The sequence below is a fragment of the Hevea brasiliensis genome, chromosome 16, assembly GCF_030052815.1.
Source record: "Hevea brasiliensis isolate MT/VB/25A 57/8 chromosome 16, ASM3005281v1, whole genome shotgun sequence".
Lineage (NCBI taxonomy): Eukaryota > Viridiplantae > Streptophyta > Magnoliopsida > Malpighiales > Euphorbiaceae > Hevea > Hevea brasiliensis.
The window spans coordinates 69,072,310-69,088,373 of record NC_079508.1 but is presented as its reverse complement, the minus strand read 5'-3'; the positions used below and the strand labels follow the sequence as shown (position 1 = coordinate 69,088,373).

General features: G+C 32.0%; 2 protein-coding genes across 3 annotated transcripts; one reads left to right on the top strand and one right to left on the bottom strand.

Annotated features, from left to right (window-relative positions):
- The first annotated feature begins 3,630 nt into the window (after nucleotides 1-3,630).
- Nucleotides 3,631-6,687, top strand: LOC110643487 (glutathione S-transferase T1). Of its 2 annotated transcripts, none has more exons than XM_021795870.2 (7): nucleotides 3,631-3,788; nucleotides 3,922-3,995; nucleotides 4,610-4,670; nucleotides 5,028-5,081; nucleotides 5,395-5,474; nucleotides 5,986-6,191; nucleotides 6,333-6,687. In XM_021795870.2, the coding sequence occupies exons 1-7, from the start codon at nucleotides 3,724-3,726 to the stop codon at nucleotides 6,480-6,482; spliced, it is 690 nt and encodes a 229-aa protein (XP_021651562.2). In that variant the 5' UTR covers nucleotides 3,631-3,723; the 3' UTR covers nucleotides 6,483-6,687. The 2 variants fall into 2 exon arrangements, with proteins under 2 accessions (XP_021651562.2, XP_057994258.1); XM_058138275.1 differs by having other exon boundaries at nucleotides 5,366-5,484.
- Nucleotides 6,688-14,304: 7,617 nt separating this feature from the next.
- Nucleotides 14,305-16,002, bottom strand: LOC110643491 (xyloglucan-specific galacturonosyltransferase 1-like). The gene has a single exon (XM_021795874.2). The coding sequence runs from the start codon at nucleotides 16,000-16,002 to the stop codon at nucleotides 14,305-14,307; it is 1,698 nt and encodes a 565-aa protein (XP_021651566.2).
- Nucleotides 16,003-16,064: the final 62 nt, after the last annotated feature.

The following is a 16,064-nucleotide window of genomic DNA, read 5'->3' as shown; positions in this document are numbered from 1 at the left end:
ACAAAATAAAAATATGAAATAAAAAATTTTATATTATTATAATTTTACATAAAAACATTTAAGATAATTCATTTATATAAAATATAATAACTAAATCCGGATATGATAGTGTTAATAAATTATTTAAGTTGGTCATTTAATAAAAATTTATTTAATTTAATGATAGTCTATCATTATTTGATTCTATAATAATTTTAAGAGTTCAATTTAAAATCATCAAATTTTATTATGCTCTTGAAAATAAAATTTATATTTACTATTATGTAAATCTCACTTAAAAAATAAATTGAAACACTTAATAATTCTACGATAAAAAAAAAAAGAAAAAGCTAATCTTTTTAATCGAATGAACAATAAATCTCATAGAAGAGTAAATCCGAAATATTTAAAGGGGGATAATAAAACTTAAATGAATTAAGGATAAACACACAAATTTGTTTTAAAAGACTATATATTAAAAAATTATTAAAAAAATATAAAAAATATACATATAAAGAAGCAACACCGGATTAAAATATTCACCGTTGATTAAAGGGGAAGAAGGGAGAGAATTGACAGGCAGCTCTGTATTTCGGATAAACTTTAAACTGTGTTAAATTTATTTATTTTTTTTAATTTTATTAAAGATAAATTATTTACACTAAAATCAGAAAAATTTGTAAAGTAATTTGAAACAAACTTAATCATGCATTTTTGGCAAAATTTCTCATCCCTTATTTTTCTGAGCACTGGACACAGTATTAATGCGAAGGAGGGGTCCGGTCATCTGCTCTCGTGACTATTACCATTTAAGTAGAAGGATTGTACGCCTGATTGAATTAGGCCGCTTTTATGATCATCATCGGCGCTTATCACTTTCAGTGGGGACCGCATCTGGATGTGAGCTTTCTGGAAGAAAAAACGGGGACATGTAGACAAAAACGTAATCCGAAATGGTGTCGTTTAACTAGCTGTCCTTTTTTGGCTAAAAAAAACGCTTTCCTTTCTTTTTGTTCCATTAGCGATTCCCTCATGAATGCTGATGACTACGGCTTCATAGCTTTTATCACCCACCACTAAAATCAGAAAAGGATATTGGCTAGACGTTAAAACGACAACGTTTAATTTTGGAATCATTTAATGGGCGTCAAGCTTTGGGCCCAATCACTTGCAAAGTGCAGGGCACTCATTCACGCTGCAAAACGAATTGTGTAAACATTGGCCAAGAAAATTAACAGTTGTTGAATAATTTAATCAAGGTGATTTCCTTTGCAACATTTTCATTCCTATGGAGGATTCTATAGAGGAGGAGGATGATGAAACCTTATTTTATTAGTATAACCATCTGGATACAGATGAACGATTGCTGCTGCCATGTTCAACAGCCTTGGAGACTATGTTGTCCATCCTCTCTTGACTGTTCTTCGTTGTTTAGATCTTTGACTGCCGTTTGAAATCGCAGGCCCATTGTTTTCTTGTATTTTAGATTTTTTGATCGTTTCCGCATGAGAATTCATCTGATCTATGGTTTTCTTGTCTAACGATAAAACTTAATTTTATGGGACTATTACAGCTACAGAGGATGTTATATTATAATTAATTTTTTATTCTATTACCAATTTCATTTTATAATTAATTTTATGGGCTTATTATTAATTAATTATCATTTTATAATTACTGTTTTAGAAGTAATTTTATATAAAATTGTTAATAAATTGACAGAAAATCAGTAATAAGTCTTATAAAATTAAGATTTATTCTTAATCTCTTTTTTCCCCCAATATTTTAGAACTAAAAATAAAGAAATTATAAATAGTAAATTTTTAAAATAAAAAATTAAATAGTTAATCTGGGTAAATCTCTACCCAATGATCATTTGCCCAAATCTGTCGGCCAACAAATTCCTAATTGCCCCCTTGATGTTTCTCCTCCACATCTCTTTCCAGCGAATCTGTAACCCAAACCTGAAATCGAAGATGCCCTAGTGGTGGCGTAGGGCATTAAAGATTGGTAATTGCGTGCATTACCATAGCCAACCATAAGAACTCGAGAGGAGGTGACAATATAACGATGAACAAAGGGGCGAAAGGGAGGAGTAGCATTGGTATCAATCAAAGCTACCAGCCTCTTGAACACAGCTCAAATCCTAATACAAAAGCGTCACTGTAGTTGTACATGTTGCAGTTGGCTATGTCCCTGTGCATCCCGGCTTTCATGTATGTTTCTCTCTCTCTCTCTCTCGCTAAGTTTCGTTTATAGGCTGAACAATGTTTTCGTGTGGTTATTAATATGACGAGAGTAGTAACGGTGGGTAAATGAGTGGAAGGGCCATTCTTGAAGTGGTGACTCACATTTGATTTGGTTGAGATATGGGAGAGAGAGAGAGAGAGAGAGAGAGAGAGGTACTTGCGTGGGCATGGAGTTTGTGGTGGCCACGATGGTGCAATGGATTCTCATTGTGTAGTATGAAAATGAGAGTGAATCAGCCAGAACAACCCAAAATTTCTTGGAATGGGGAGTTTCAAAATTTCACTTTATCGTTGTTCATTAATGACAGATGTGAATGCTGATTACAAGCGCCAAGGCGATTGGAGTTGACGGTTATGTTTGAAGATGAAATCACATTAATGCCAGATGACAAGTGGGGCTGAAGATTTTTGCTGCACCTGCGCAAGAGCCAAATAAACTTGGTTTGAAAAATTAGTGTGAATTGAAAACCAATTCTAAAATTGTAGGCTTTAGTTGGTCGTATTCCCAGTTTAGCATCCCAATGTGAAGACATTAACCAGGGGCCCCACATTCTGTGAAATTAAACGAAGGCGGTGGGTGGAGGGAGGGAGAGAGAGAAATGGGCAGATGGGGGAAGGGACACGTTTCCAATCGTGTGACTATAAGTGTTTGGTTTCGGTTCAGTTTTAAATTTTATTAATAATCGAAATTGAATTGAAATTTTTAAAATTTAATATGATTTTAATTTATTTTTTTATTATTTTAATTTTAATTTAATTTTTAATTTTAATTCAATTTAATATAATTTTAATTTGATTTTTAATTTTTAAAATAATTTTATATAATTATTTTTAAAAAAAATAATATTTAAATTAACATTTAAAATTTAAATTAAATTATTAATATATAATATATCATATAATATATTTTTTAGTTATACCTAAATGATATAATTTTTAATTACAAGATACATATATAACTTAGGATTAAATATATTATATAATATAATAGTATATTATATAATAATAATTTAATATATTTATAATTAAAATTATTAAAAAAATATAAAAAAATAAAATATAATTATATTAAAAATATATAATACATCTTAAAAAAAATAAAAAAATATATATATATAAATTTAATTCTCAATTCGATATAATTTTCATTCGATTTTGATATAATTTTTATTCGTTTTTTAATAAAAAATTAAAATTAAATTAAAATATTAAAATAAATTTAATTTAACATAATTTTATCAACTTAATATGATTCTCGAGTTCAATTTCATTCCCCAAAAATGGTGCGCAGCCTTAGTGTGAACTGTATCAATAAGAAAAGTTCCCATCATCATTCGGCCCATACAACAAACACGTTAAGACGTCAGTCCTCAATCGATAATTAATATCGTTGTAGTATCATATAAACATGAGATAAGAATCAATCAACTACAGCACATCTCTAAACACACATAAAGTGATACAGAGAATAAGAGGGAGAGAACGAGAGAGGAAAATGGAGCTCAAAGTGTATGGACATCGAGCGTCTCAGCCATCGCGAGCTATTATGATCTTCTGCAAGTAATTTCATTTTTTGATCACTTATTTCTTGATCATTAACGAGTTTAGATCAGTTCTAGTTGTCATCTTTTAGAGATTTTGCGTTTTTGCATTGTTATCGGGAGCTGAGCTGCTGGCTGATTGAAATTTTCAGGGCGAATAATATAGAGTTTGAGGAGGTGACGATTGATTTATCCAAGGGACAGCATAAGTCTCCCGAATATAAAGGTATATACTGTACGCTATGCATTTCACTAATTCACTTGTTTCAGTGGTGAGGTTACTTTAGATCTCTTTTTGAAGATTCACTAATAGTGTTGAGGATTTGTATGTTAAACATAAGATTGGATGAAAAGAAAAAATAAAAAGGAAGATCAAGATTCCATTCCAAGTGAAAATAGATTGGTTTTCTGGTTGAAAATGACATCAGTGAATTTTTTCAGTTAAAAAAAGTAGATTGTTAGGAGGTTGATTAGGGAACCTTGTTAAAATAAGCTGCAACACTGAGGAGAAGAGCATTTCTATTTGTTAAAAATTTGAGAGGTTTGTTCTTGCTTCCTTAATGTCTATATTACGCACAACTGTTTCAAATTTCTTGACCACAATACTCATTTGCTTCGCATTAACGGAACTGGCTTATTGCTTCTCTAGTCCTAATTCCAAGCCAATCATCAGCTAAGCAACTCTTCTTATCTATAACATAGTTCTCTGTTTTAGTTAGCACATCACTCATTTCTTCTGAAAGAAAAATGTTATATGTAAATGGTGCTTTGTTTAACAAAGAAAAGGAAAGTAGGAACTGCAGATTCTTTTTGTTGATGATGATAATTGGTTAATTGCAGAGATAAATCCTATGGGGCAAGTCCCGGCTATCATTCATGGAGAGCTTCAGCTATTTGAAAGGCATGATCTAAATCTCTTATCTGTTTCCTACCTCCACACACGTGTTATATATTCTATATTCATAGAGGGTTAATTTATTAATGCATATTTCCTACCGTCTAATTCTTGTTCATCGTTAAAGGAGAGTATTATGACCTTACTCTATGATCTATCCAAATACTTACCACCAAACCATCTGCCTACGCGACTATCTCTGGCCCATTGTTGAGTAAGGTGAATGACCCCATGAATCATGGTTGCAACTTTTCTTTATCCGGTTCTATGACATTTTCTGTCATGTGCTCTGGAGCTGAATTTAATTCCTTGTCCAGCCATTCAGATTAATTTGTTAACTAGCTTCTCATTCTCACTTTGCAGCCATGCAATCCTTACTTATCTTGCCTCTGCATTTCCTGGAGTTGCAGATCATTGGTAATCAAAGTTTCTCATTTATTGCTGTTAATTTCTTGGTAATGTTTAATGCTATATGAACCCTCTTGAATGATTGAAGCGATTGAATTGGAAATAGAACAAAATTACTAACTGAGACTTTGTTTTCAGAATATGCACATAGTTGGCTGCTTATATGCATATAAAAAATACTCAAATGTGCATGCAAGTGCTCATCTTCAGTTTCAATATTTATTGAAAGTTCATGTATGCTATGAATAGGAAGTTACTTTTATTTTACCAAAATTTTCATATTCTGGACTCAGTTCTAAACAGTTTCCCATTCATGCTAAAGGTATCCAACTGATCTTGTCAAGAGAGCCAAGATTCATTCTGTGTTGGACTGGCATCACTCAAATTTACGCCGTGGCTCAGGTGCTTCATAGTCAGTCCCATAAGATTTCATTGTGTGCATTTGTATAAATATATATTGCTATCAATGATTCTTTGTTGCTTGAAAGTGATAGGAAGTAGTTTGTGTGGCCAATTGATGATGAAATGTTTAACAATATGTTTAGCTTCTTTCTTGACGGTTAAGTAGGATTAATCTTAAGCTTCAAATCCAAGGCTGTGCAATGGTGACAATGCTTTTGACTTGGGTTTATGTCCAGTTATCTAGCTTATGTTATATGGCATGGATGTTTAACAATAACCTAATCATAATCAAATTAGTGATGTCCAGGAAATTATTATAATGCTTGCCATCACAAACTAAAGATTCTGTTGCTTTACTTGTTTAGTTTAGTTGGTTATTGCTTAATTTGTGTTGTTAAATTGTTATTTGATCTATTTCAATATCTCGTAATTCTTGTGGAATCCATTTATGATTAATTTGGATGTCCTCTGATGGGCTATGGAATATTAATTTCTTGCCTTTGCTCTCCAGCTCCCTATATTTTTAATGCAAGACTAGCGCCTGTATTTGGCCTGCCCTTGAACCCTCAGGCAGCAGCTGAAGCTGAGAAAATTTTGATTTCGTCTCTGTCAACAATAGAGTCCTTTTGGCTCCAGGATAGTGGGACGTTCTTGCTTGGTGGAAACCAACCATCAATAGCAGATCTCAGCCTAGTCTGTGAAATTATGCAACTCGAGGTAAGTACTTTAGTCTCTTAAATTCTTTAAGATGTGCTTCTTTGTTTGCTTTATTCTTGATTTTAACTTGAACGTACCAACACATAGTAGTTCTTTGCGGAAGACTTTATTTTCACGTGGATTCTTATTTGTTGGGTATAGCTACTGGATGAGAATGAGCGCAATCGTTTTCTGGGTCCGTACAAGAAAGTTCAACAGTGGATTGAGAATACAAAAAATGCAATAAACCCTCAATTTGATGAAATGCATGGTGCCCTTTATCAATTGAGTGCAAAAATGGGGAAGCAATAGTCAACAGGAGGAAAGAGTGAGATTTAGACTCACATGAAGATTGATCTGTCTTTGTATTTTCAGAAGATATACAATAAGATTTATGGGCATGTTCAGGAATAAGGAGTTGTTGTATATGCATTTGTGTGTCATAAAAATTGAACAAGATTTCTGAGAATGTCCAGAAGAAGATAAGCCTGATTGAATAAACAGATGTGTTGCGTTATATCTAGTTGCATATTTCGTGATGGGATGTTTAGGGATGTCCTATGGAATCAGAGTATCACATTAGTTTATTCCTCGCGCTCGCTACTTTATTTTTTATTCTTAAATATCTAATTCAAGTAGAACAGTTGATCTCATTATTTCCTCTAATCATGTGGATACTGACGCAATTCCACTTACCAACGATCAGCAACTCCAGGGAATGAACAAACAAGATAGATTGATGAATGGAATTTTTAAGGATTCCATGACTGGAAATAACAATCAACAAATAATATATATTTGGATTGATGAATGGAATTTTAAAGGGTATTAAGAAGGAAGCAATGGAATTTTTAAGGATTCCATGACTGGAAATAACAATCAACAAATTATATATATTTGGATTGATGAATGGAATTTTAAAGGGTATTAAGTAGGAAGCACAAATTCTCAGTTATCACAATTTACAAAAATAAACATTTCTAAGTCCATCCAACTCGGTCCTATATTTGAGTATTTTCAACACCTCTAAAACAGCTTCAATTTTCCTCAACTTTAGCTGGCACTTTGTCCATGGGGAATTATCAGGTGATATTTAAATCATTTTTGTTTTTATTTTTATTTTTTTATTTATAATTATTACTGAGAAAAATATTTTAAATATATTAATTAAAAAATATTAAAAATTAACTTAAAATTTAGTTATAAAAATATTAATGTAATGAAATTAAAAAATTTCCAACTATGTTTTAAGTAATATCTAAAACAATTCTTTTTTAAAAAAATATATATATACTTTTTAATTTAAAATCTTAATGTTAAACAGTCACTTTATTAGTTGCTCCGATAAAACACGGGCTTGTTTCAAGGCTCAATTCACTATTTTTCACTGGGCCGTTTTGAATCCTTACCGTAGGGAATGCACTTGAGAGAAAAAAACAAAAAATAATAATAATAATTAAAGGAAAGTTTTTACAAAGAAAATGATGAGAAGAGAAAAAAAAAAAAAGTGATTTATCATACTTCTTTTGTTTGGATAGCTAAAAAAAAAAAAAATGAGAAGAAATGAAGAGAAATTATATTTCCCAATTTCCCTTCACGATCTCAAAATATTTCACTTCAATTTGAAGTGATAGGGAGATAAATGAATGGAGTTAGATACTGTTTATATTAAAATTACTTATACACTCTTAACATTATATAATAATAAAATTATAATAGCAATTAAATAATTTTATTAGGAGAAAATTTTCATTTCTCCCCTCTTTTAGCAAAGTATTGAAACAAGAAAAAAAATTTTAATTTTTTTTTTTCTTTTCTTTTCTCTTCATTTCTCTTCTTTAATTTATCCTTAATTCCCTTGCTAAATTAAAGAGGGTTAGTTGAGTTCACAGTCTACAAGTATAAGCTTTTATAACAACTTATAGTAAGCCATAAAATGAAAATCAACTATAACTGTCGATAGCTATACTGACAGTTCATTATAATAAATCTCTATTTGTTTCAAATATATACACATATGAATTTTTAGAGATATGAGTAAATAAAAAATATTTTTTTAAAAATTAAATTTTTTTTTTAACAAATACTTTTTTTTTCTTGTTTATTTTTTAAAACTTTGATAACCTTATTAAAATGTAAAAAACACTTAAAGCACACTAAAACTTAGAGTTTAGGTGGAAGGGGGTGTTTAAAGGTAGTTAAGAATAAAATTAAAATATATATTATATATAAATAAATTATATAAACATCATAAATTTAATTAAATAATATTTATTACACATAAAAAAATATATACAATATATTATTTATTTCATTACTTATTTTTATTTTATTACACTATTATCAATTAAATTACATATATGAGTGAACATTATATTAATTTTATTTTTGATTAAATATAATATTAATAATTAATAATTTTAATTTTTTATTGTATTAAAGTTATAATTTTTACTCTATTTTTAATTTAATAATAATACTTATTAAACATAACTTGAGATAATTAATTAAATTTTATAAACTTATTAAAAATAACTTTTTGTGTTTTCGAAAATTTTACAGTGACTTTGCTTTAACAAAGTAAATACTACTTCGCAATTAACCACCTTAGAAGAATAGAATAAAACCAGGTAAATTGTCATACCTCATAGCAAGTTTTCAGGTTATTTCTTTCTTAAATTAACACTTAATTAATATTTAATTAAAATAAATTTATAAATTATTATTCATTATTTTTTTTTGTTTTTATATAAAAATTAAAGTATTAATAACATATTATATACTAATAAAATGATAAATTATTATTATTATTATTCTAAATTTTACAAATTAAATTTTAATTAATAATAAATAACATAAATATAATTAATGATTTTATAATAAATTTAGTTAGAATAAAATAATTTTATTAATAATAATTATTAATTAATTTAATCATAAAGATAAAAAAAAAAAAGAGAAAAAGAAGGAAAAAATAAGAAAAGAGTAATTTTATTTTTTTTAATATGATAATTTATTATTACAAGTTAAAATGACTTTTTTAAAATAAAATTAAAATTAAAAATTTTATTTTAATAAATTAAAATTAAGTAATTAAAATAAAATAATCACATAAACATTGTGACAGTTGATAAAATAACTATAGAAAGCATCATATGTTTAATATAAAGATAATTTACATTTATTTTTAAGTTATACAAAATAAATTTAAAAAAAAAATACATGCAAATTCAAAAGAGTATTAAAAAAATTTTAATTAGATTATAATGAGGCCCATTTAAACGATATACTACACGACAAAGCCCAACCCACATAATACACAACCACACTTGCAATAATAAAATAATAATAAAACACAGCCACCAACTGGCAGCAAAGTTTTTTTATAATATAATATAAATTATTTTAGCCTAAAAATACAAAAAACTTAAATTTTAAAATTTTTTATTTGTAATTTACAAATAACCAGCAGCAATACCACCAAAAAAATTCATCCCTCATCAGCATGACATCATCAACACTCTACAAGCAAGACCGCAGCAAAGAACATAGTCATTAAGGTGACAAACTTTGAACAATCACAGGCAAGTTGGCCAATAAAAGCCATTTGATTGATCTTTCTAGGCACTAACATCTTCAATCTCATTCAATTTCAGCACCTTTAGGTTTAGAGACATGGAGAAATACACCCATCTCGCAGAAGTTCGAAAAGAATATGAATGAAAAACGAAAATGCCAAAATTTTTAATTTTTTTACATGAATATCTTTTTAGGGTCCATTCAAATAAGAAATTTAAAATTCAAGAATTTTATTTAAAATTCAAGAATTTTATTTAAAATTGTATGGTTTTTAGAGTTGGGATTCTCTTAATGGGAGCAGAAGAAACCCTGAGGAGGAGAATGAATAATAAATAAACATGTATTTCCTCGGCGTGTGACCCCGAGGTTATCTGGGGTGAAGGGTTCTATGCTTGTATGCACAGTTTTACCATGATTTTGGAAGGGAAACAGACCCTATAGATGCATTATGCATCCCTCATGGTGCTTATTCATAGTAATATACTCGCTTATTTTTCATAATTCGATTAAGCCTGCCTTCAACATTCATGCAATCCCCAACAGCTTCTTCACATCTTTCTGCAAAGGGTACAATCATCTAACAGGATCAATATCAATTAATAAGACATCTAAAATCTAAATATCATAGTAGAATATAAGAATGTTTTAGCTCAAATGGCCTTCACCTTTGTGCTGTGAGGGGAAGTAGTTGGGGCATACCGGTTGACAACATTGCCATCTTTATCAACCAGGAACTTGGAAAAATTCTACTTGATGCTATCCCCCAAAATTCCACCTTTTCTAGATTTCAAGAATTTGCAAAGAGGAGCAGCATTCTTTCCATTCACATCAACCTATCAACAGTATGAGAAAGGAATTAATCAAAATATTGACATGGTTTGCCAAGCTCTATGAAGATATGTCTGAAGTTCAAAATAACCGAGAGCAAGTAGACCCGGCCATAGTCTGGTTAGGAACCGCACCAGAATGGCCAATCTAGTTATGGGTCAAAATCAGATTTTTTTTTCCTTTCTTTTACAAAATAAAAGTATTGATAAAATTTCAACTGTTAAAATTTAATTAAAATTGGACCAAACTGAATTGAATCGAAATCAAGAGGACTTTGTGGTCTGGTTCCTGTCCTCCTAAACCTTGAATTAGAACCACTGATTCTGGTCTGGACAAATGGCCAACCCTAATACAGGGGACCAAAAGACAACTTGGAAAATAATATTCTTACCATGTCATAAAATTGTAGAGCAATTCAAACTTCAGTTACTACCTTGTCAAATATAGGATACTCAGCCTTGAAGCCAGTACAGGCAAACTCAACAATCTGTTCATTGGTCCCTGGCTCCTGAGATCCAAACTGATTGCATGGAAAAGCCAGAATCTCCAAACCTGCATTAGTAAAAGAACAAGTAATAACATAAAAGAGGGTTCATATTAGCAAAATGACAATTGCTCAGGAATTATCGACCATTGTCAAGCAATTTTATATCCCCCTTGAACTACACAAAGAAGCATTAAGAAGCCAAAAGGATAGTACATGTGCTCCCAACATGGTAGCCCAACCACTATGGTATATAGGAGTACAGAAGTTCCCAGAAAGAAAGATCATGATGAATATGGCAAAACATTAACGCCATAGATGAGAATTATTAACAAAAACCCTGATCCTTGTATTTCTGGTATAACTTAGTCAGCTCAGCGTAGTTCGAATTGGTCAAGCCACTGCTTCAACAAAATGGATAACAAGTAATCAGAGCCATAAACTCATAATCACAAACATGAGCTGTGGAAAAGGATCCACTGGCTACCACAAGTGGGTTTGCCTTTGCCACTTCCCATTTAATGAATCATTTTTTCCTCAAAACGTTGTTTCGCATCAATTTGATAATTCTAATTATCAATGAAAGAAGTTCACTTAAAAATGGGGGAGTCAAAGAACATTATTTTGTCTTTGAAGGAGGGGCAGAAGGAGGGGAGAAAGCAACCCCTCAATCTCTTCCCTTTAAGCACGAAAAAGAAAAGGGACCAAATGAATACCACTGGGAAGCAACGTTAACAATCAAGAGAACCTTCCCCTTGTAAATGCTGAGATCAACATCGTTTCCTCTAGCATCCTTTATAGGAAATGCTTTAGAGAAAGAAAGTCATATTAAATGAAAAGAAATGATTAGCTCTAAAGAAATGATTAGCTCTTACCTCTTCAGTAAAACAGAAAAAGAGAGATTGAAATACGTTCAGACTTCAGAAAATACAGTCATCAAATATTCACGCTTAAAAAAGAAAATGAAGTAGAAATGGATGATTCAATAGGACTCTGATAATGTGAAATCCTCATATTCACGAACACGAATCAAAGAAATAGCGTGCAAATCCAACATAAATAAAGATGAAATAGGACTATGAGACATATTAAAAACACCCACTTTTAATAATCTTCAACCCTAAAAAATTGAATTGTAATGGCTTCAATTTCTTAAATAGAATACAAATATTATCTATGGTTCTCAGAAGACCCAAGACCCATGTCTTAAATTAAGGAAATCAATGCTGGGCATGATTCCAATTCCTCAACATCAACGCCAAAAGAATCATTTCATAGAAAAGGATAAAGGTAAACAGACCCAGAACAACTAGAAAAGCAAAGAGAAAAAAAAACAATAAATTACCTTAACGGTGATGTCATGCACTGATTGGCTAGCCATCGTATGGTCGAATCTCAAAGACACAGCACAGGCCTTGAATCTCCTACTATGATGGAATGGGAAACCAAAGGTAGTGGTGAATTTGAAGCAAACGCAAATGGGTTTGATAGAAATCGAAATCGTGTTCGTGAATATCTTCAAAATTAGTTTAAAAAAATGGAAATTGAAAAATGATGGCTTTTTCTAAAAAAGAGAAGCATTATATATATATATATATATATATATATATATATATGTATACGCCGCCCCCTGGAGAGAGAGCGAGATTTAAAAATGGGAGGTAACGCATGGCCCCAACCTGCAAGTTATTTTTATTGGGTTTGATTTAATTGATTTGGAAGTAGATCGATTTAATTTAAAATTAAAATTTATTTTAAATTAAATTAAAATTAAATAATTTAATTCAGTTTTAAATTAAAATTTTATTTACAAAATTTTCAACCATTAAATTTAATAAAAAATATAATCCAAATAAAAACCAAAATCAAAATAAAATTGAGGAGATTTTGTATTTCTGAATTTCTGATTCACATTTGTAAGGCCAAAAGTTGACACTTTCTAAATACATATGTGCCATTTATTGCAATATGTTGACCCTCTCAAGCAGATTGTTCACTGCCATGGAAAATGCATCCTGGAACTTGTCAAGCTGAGAGCTTGATGAATCCCCATATGTCAATCCAGGCAACAGTTCGTATATTATGCACCTCCTCATGTCCTCTCTTTCTTTCACAGAAACATTCATTAGCCTCTCCACCTCATTCACCTACATTTTCCTCACTTCTTCTTGGTCTATGAACACTGAGTATTTACCATGATCCTTAGGTAAATGCCATGGACACTGGTAATAAGCTTGTAAAAGGATCAAAAAGAACCGGCATGCAACCTGAAACAAGCGAATCCAGTATTGATTTTCTTGTTGGGCTGTCCCCAGGAGGCTGTAAGCTGAATCCTGACCCCACGAACAGCTCTGTAATTGTTTCGGGTTGATCACATCCTCCTGAGCTGCAATTCCTGAATAGGCATTTATCACCGGCTGAAGTGCACTAATTGATCAATATTGGCCTTATGCTCTTAGGATCAGGCCAAGGGTTTTTTTATGAAACAAAACTAAAATTAAGGAATTTTATTTTAACAAATTAAAATTGATTAACTAAAATGAAATAACACATAAGTTGAGGAATGGTTGATACAATTTACTCTCGTCTGAATGGATGAAAGTCTGTAGGATTTGGAATTCCAATTTTGTTGACTTCCCATGGTTGCCGATCAACAGCTTTATTGGGTTTTGCATTTGCTCTAGCTGTAATAATATATTCCCCCATGAAGAATCAACCCCCATGAGGAAGATAAGGATCAAAATAAGTGTCACAGCAGGGATTCGAGACACAATTTTGAACCAATATATATGGCGGAAACAATGTTCTTTCCTTTCTGACACAATGAAAAAGGGTTGTTTGTCCATGGCTGATAGCTTTGCTACTTGTTTTGTGGCTAGCAGCTTACTGTTCCTGTGCTTATTATCAAACGTTGGGGGGTGGAGGTGTAATTTGCCCATCCAAGGAGATTAAGCTTTTTTTTTTTTTATTAGTATTTTTCAAATCTATAACTCTATAAGTTCTATCAAATACAAAGTTAACTTAAAATGCATCAACAACAACTCGACTCACTCCAATATCTTAACCCTCTTAATCTCAATGTTCAATGTTATGAAAATGTATCCTAAAATTCTCAAGCTGAGACAACTCAAATCCTTATAGTTTATAACTGACATCCTCACTCCCAAGCCCAACAATATTTTGTATACACATCAAAACAAAAGGAAAAAGAAAATAGATATATGCCAACACCAACTATTCTAGTCACCGCAATCTGTTGACCCTCTCAAGCAGATTGTTCATTGTTATGGAAAATGCATCCTGAAACTTCTCAAGCTGAGAGCTCGAATCCGCATATACCAATCCAGGCAACAGTTCATATGCTATGTACCTCCTCATGTCCTCTCTCTCCTTCAGGGTAATATTCACTAGCCTCTCCACCACATTCATCTTCATTTTCCTCACTTCTTCTTGGTCTATGAACACCGAGTACTTACCATGATCCTCAGGTAAATGCCATGGATACTGGTAGTAAGCTGTAAAAGGATCAAAAATTACTGGTATACAACCTGAAACAAGCGAATCAAAAACCGATTTTCTTGTTGGGCTGTCACCAGGAGGCTGTAAGCAGAATTCTGACTCGACAAAGAGCTCTGTAATTGTTTCAGGTTGATCACATCCGCCTGAGCTGCAATTCAAGAACTGGCATTTGTCACCAGCTGAAGTGCACTGATTGATCAATGTTGACCTTATGCTCTTAGGTTGATCAGGCCTTGCGGCCCCAGCAAAACTCACAAGGCTCTTTCGAGTTGCTTGAATAATCTTTAGCTGCCAGGCAACAATATCATCATCTGAATGTGGGTGAAAGTACGTAGGATGTGGAATTCCAATGTCGTTGACTTCCCATGGTTGCCGTTCTATCAAGAGCTTTATTGGGTTCTGCATTTTCTCTAGCTGTAAAAATCTACTTCCCCATGAAGAATCAATATTTCTCCTGAAATCCCAGGAAATTTTGCCCAAAACAAACACATGATCCTTACCAGAATTTTGAACCCAAGGCTTTCTGGACTCAAGCCACTTCATAAGCTCCAATGCCAAAATGTCTTTAACATCAGTAGAGACATTCTTAAAATGCCATCTTAAGATGTCTAGTCCACCATAATAAGGGACATAAAAGAGCTTGGCTTCATTTTCACTGTAAACCCTGCATGGATGCTTCAAAATCCTTTGATGAAAAATTGGCTCCAGTGAGTACTGATGAGTGTCATACCAGCCTTTTCCCAGTTTTTCGATGGGCCTACCTAAAGCTTCATTATCAAAATAGTTGCAGAAATCTATCCATGGGATCATATCTCCACATTGACCTACCAAGTCCTTGTTGAACTTTGATGGCAGATCGTAGACATATATTCCCCTTTCATCGCAGACTGCAGGATTTCCGTTGGAAGTCCATGATCGATGTAGTTGCAATTGCTCCTCGACGATCTTCTTTGCATTTTCAACCTCCTCATTCCTGTCTTTCACAATTAGATTTGGGTCCTCGCTTATATTGGCAACATCTGTGATGTTGTTGGTGATAGGACTACCGACTTGGGCAACTTCTCTCACACTGCCATTGATGCTTGAACTGACATCAATTCCTTCAATAATTTCACTGGTCCTAGCACTAGTGGAACTATTGTCGATACTTGGAATTGGGATTTCAAAGTTGGGCTGGGTACCTGCAGAGAGGCAGTAAAGATTAATGCTGAGTTTCCTCGAGGAAATGCAAACATGAACGATGTTGCCGGAGATGATGGTGGTGGATGAGGACCATAGGAAGATGAGAATCAAAAGAACAGCCAAAGCTGGGATACGAGACAGAATCTGAAACCAAATTGCATCACAGAGGCAAAGTTCTTTCCTTTCTTCTTTTGGATTTCTGGGTAGTCTACATTTCTTTTTGGACATAGAAATGGCCATGTTTTGAAACAGGGTTGTTTGCCCATGGCTTTGCTTCTGGTTTTCTAGCTCAGGGGACAATC

What these genes read in the sequence shown, in the direction of transcription:
- LOC110643487 (XM_058138275.1), top strand. Translation starts at nt 3,724, where the DNA reads ATGGAGCTCAAAGTGTATGGACATCGAGCGTCTCAGCCATCGCGAGCT. An exon ending in CCTGGAGTTGCAGATCATTG is followed by an intron (nt 5,082 to 5,365) that starts GTAATCAAAGTT and finishes TTCTGGACTCAG; the next exon opens with TTCTAAACAGTTTCCCATTC. An exon ending in CGTGGCTCAGGTGCTTCATA is followed by an intron (nt 5,485 to 5,985) that starts GTCAGTCCCATA and finishes TTTGCTCTCCAG; the next exon opens with CTCCCTATATTTTTAATGCA.
- LOC110643491 (XM_021795874.2), bottom strand. Translation starts at nt 16,002, where the DNA reads ATGGCCATTTCTATGTCCAAAAAGAAATGTAGACTACCCAGAAATCCA.